Raw genomic sequence first — 2,637 nt, forward strand, 5'->3', positions numbered from 1 at the left:
TGGGGGGGACCCACAGGGACAGGTCAGGGGGGCTGGGCCCCATGGATGTGGGGGGGACCCACAGGGACGGGTCGGGGGGGCTTGGCCCCACGGATGCGGGGGGACCCCGTGGGGATGGGTTGGAGGGCTGGGCCCCACAGATGTGGGGGGACCCCATGGGGACAGGTTGGGGGGCACCAGGCCCCATGGATGTGGGGTGACCCTGCAAGGCTGGTTGGGGGGTGCCAGGCCCCACAGATGTGGGGGGACCCCATGGGGATGGGTTGGGGGGGCACCAGGCCCCATGGATGTGGGGGGACCCTGTGGGGACGGGTTGGGGGGCTGGGCCCCACAGATGTGGGGGGACCCCATGGGGACAGGTTGGGGGGCACCAGGCCCCATGGATGTGGGGTGACCCTGCAAGGCCGGTTTGGGGGGGCTCAGCCCCATGGATGTGGGGTGACCCTGTGGGGATGGCTCAGGGGGCTCAGCCCCATGGGTGTGGGTGACCTCGCTGGGACGGGTCAGGGGGCTGGGCCCCATGGATGTGGGGTGACCCCGTGAGGATGGTTCAGGGGGTTGGGCCCCATGGATGTGGGACAACCCCACCAGAACCTCCAGGTGGTTTGAGGAAGTTGGGCCCAGCCAAAGCAGGGGCTAAGGGTCGGGGGGGACATGGCAGGGGGGTAGGGAACAGGGAATGGATGGAGATGGATGGAGGGATGGAGATGGACATGGAATGGATGGAGGAATGGGAACGGATGGAGGAAAAGGGATGGAGGGATGGAGTTGGATGGAGGGATGGAGACAACGGATGGAGGAATGGGGACAGATAGAGGGATGGAGATGGATGGACGGTGGGGTAGGGCAGATGAAGATGGATGGAGGGAAGGAGATGGATGGAAGGGTGCAGATGGACAGGGAATGGAYAGAGGGATGGGGACAGATGGGGGGATGGGGATGGATGGTGGGATGGAATTGGATGAAGGGATGGGGCCAGATGGGGAACAGATAGAAGGATGGAAATGGATGGAGGGATGGGGATGGATAARGAATGAAAGGAGATGGATGAAGAGATGGGGACAGATGGGGAATAGATGGAAGGATGGGGATGGATGGAAGGATGGGGATGGATGGAGGGATGGGGGCGGCTGGAGGGACAGCAGGAGACGAGACTCGTCCCGCGCCCATCTCCACGCGCCCCCTCGCAGGTGCCTTCCTGATGCACGTGGCCAGCTCCTGCCCGCTGGCGGCCAACGGCTCCGTGCTGGACTTTGACTTCGCCATCGTCTTCAACAAGAACCCGCTAGTGTGCTACGACGCCAGCGCCCAGCTCTTCGTGGGCTGCGACCAGGGGCTGCTCCGCCACTTCGCTGCCAACCTCGCGACCTGGCTCAACAACGACACCGCCTGGGTGCAGCGCGCCGAGGACCGCCGCCGGGCCTGCCGCGACGTCCTCCTCCCGCTGTGGACCCAGACGGCGCTCCGGCAGAGTGAGCCGGGCAGCGGGCRGGATGCGGCGCGTGGGGACGGAGCGCGGGGACGCCGTCCAGGCTTGCCCCGGCGCTCACCATCCCCTTCCTCGCTCCAGCGCCGCCCCAGGCCCGCATCATCCCCCTGGAGACCGGCAACGCCCGGGCGCCCGTCCGCCTCACCTGCCACGTGTGGGGCTTCTACCCCGCTGAGGTGACCGTCATCTGGCTGCGCAACGGGGACGTGCTGGGGCCCGGCGACCACCCCCCCATCGCTGCCACCCCCAAYGGCGACTGGACCTACCAGACGCGGGTGGTCCTGACGGTGGCCCCCGAGGCCGGTGACATCTACACGTGCTCGGTGCAGCACGCCAGCCTCGACGAGCCCCTCCTYGAGGACTGGAGTGAGTTGGGGCTGGTGGCGGYGGCCGGACGCCTGGGTCCTCGCCCRGGCTCTGCGCCCCGGCTCACCCCGTTGTGTCGCCGCAGAACCCGGGCTGACGCTGGGGATGATGCTGAAGGTGGCYGCGGCCACCGTGCTGATGGTGTTGGGGATCGGCTTCTTCCTCGTTGGCTTCTCCCGCTGCCGGGCCAGGCCTCCCGCCCCRGGTGAGYGGCCAGGCGGGGAYRGGGACRGGGACGGGGCTGCGGGGTGACATTAGCCCTGCTGACACCGCTCTTCCCTCTTGCAGGTTACACTCCYCTCCCCGGAGACAACCACCCTGCAGGTAATGGCACATCCAGCCCGTCCCCATCCCCCATCCTCACCGGGCAGGGTTGATTTGCCCCTTCGCTCGCCGCGTGTCCCCGCAGGCAGCACCTGAGGACTCCGGGGACGGGAAGGTCCCAGCACCGGTGCCTGATTGTCCCCGTTCTGCCAAGGCCCCCAAATCCCCCGTCGCCGGGGCCAATGCGGCGGTGCCGAAAATAAAGATGCTTCGTGTCCTCGCCAGCACCTCTGGGTGTCCTTGTGGCGAACGGGGTGGGGTTTGCACAGGCGCAAGAGCTGCCCGGATGCGAGTGACACTGTGCACTGGTACGAGAGCTGCCCGGACATGAGTGACATCGTGCACCAGCGCGAGAGCTGCCTGGACGCGAGTGACATCTGGGGGGGCAGGACGCCTGGGTCCCCAGGGGTGACCTAGGTAGGGGCAGGACACCTGGGTCCCCAGCGGGGCACCCTGGG

At 67.4% G+C, this 2,637-nt stretch overlaps 1 protein-coding gene across 1 annotated transcript in view; it reads left to right on the plus strand.

Annotated features, from left to right (window-relative positions):
- The window catches only part of LOC112961742 (class II histocompatibility antigen, M beta 1 chain-like), a 3,671-nt gene extending 1,265 nt beyond the window's left edge, over positions 1-2,406 (plus strand). Inside the window, exons 2-5 of the mRNA XM_026057235.1 lie at positions 1,191-1,472; positions 1,571-1,855; positions 1,941-2,179; positions 2,265-2,406. Of these exons, the coding sequence (XP_025913020.1) occupies positions 1,191-1,472; positions 1,571-1,855; positions 1,941-2,107 (734 nt within the window). The 3' untranslated portion in view covers positions 2,108-2,179; positions 2,265-2,406. The remainder of the gene's footprint in view (positions 1-1,190; positions 1,473-1,570; positions 1,856-1,940; positions 2,180-2,264) is intronic.
- Positions 2,407-2,637: the final 231 nt, after the last annotated feature.

The sequence above is a fragment of the Apteryx rowi genome, unplaced genomic scaffold, assembly GCF_003343035.1.
Source record: "Apteryx rowi isolate R43461 unplaced genomic scaffold, aptRow1 scaffold_1374, whole genome shotgun sequence".
NCBI lineage: Eukaryota > Metazoa > Chordata > Aves > Apterygiformes > Apterygidae > Apteryx > Apteryx rowi.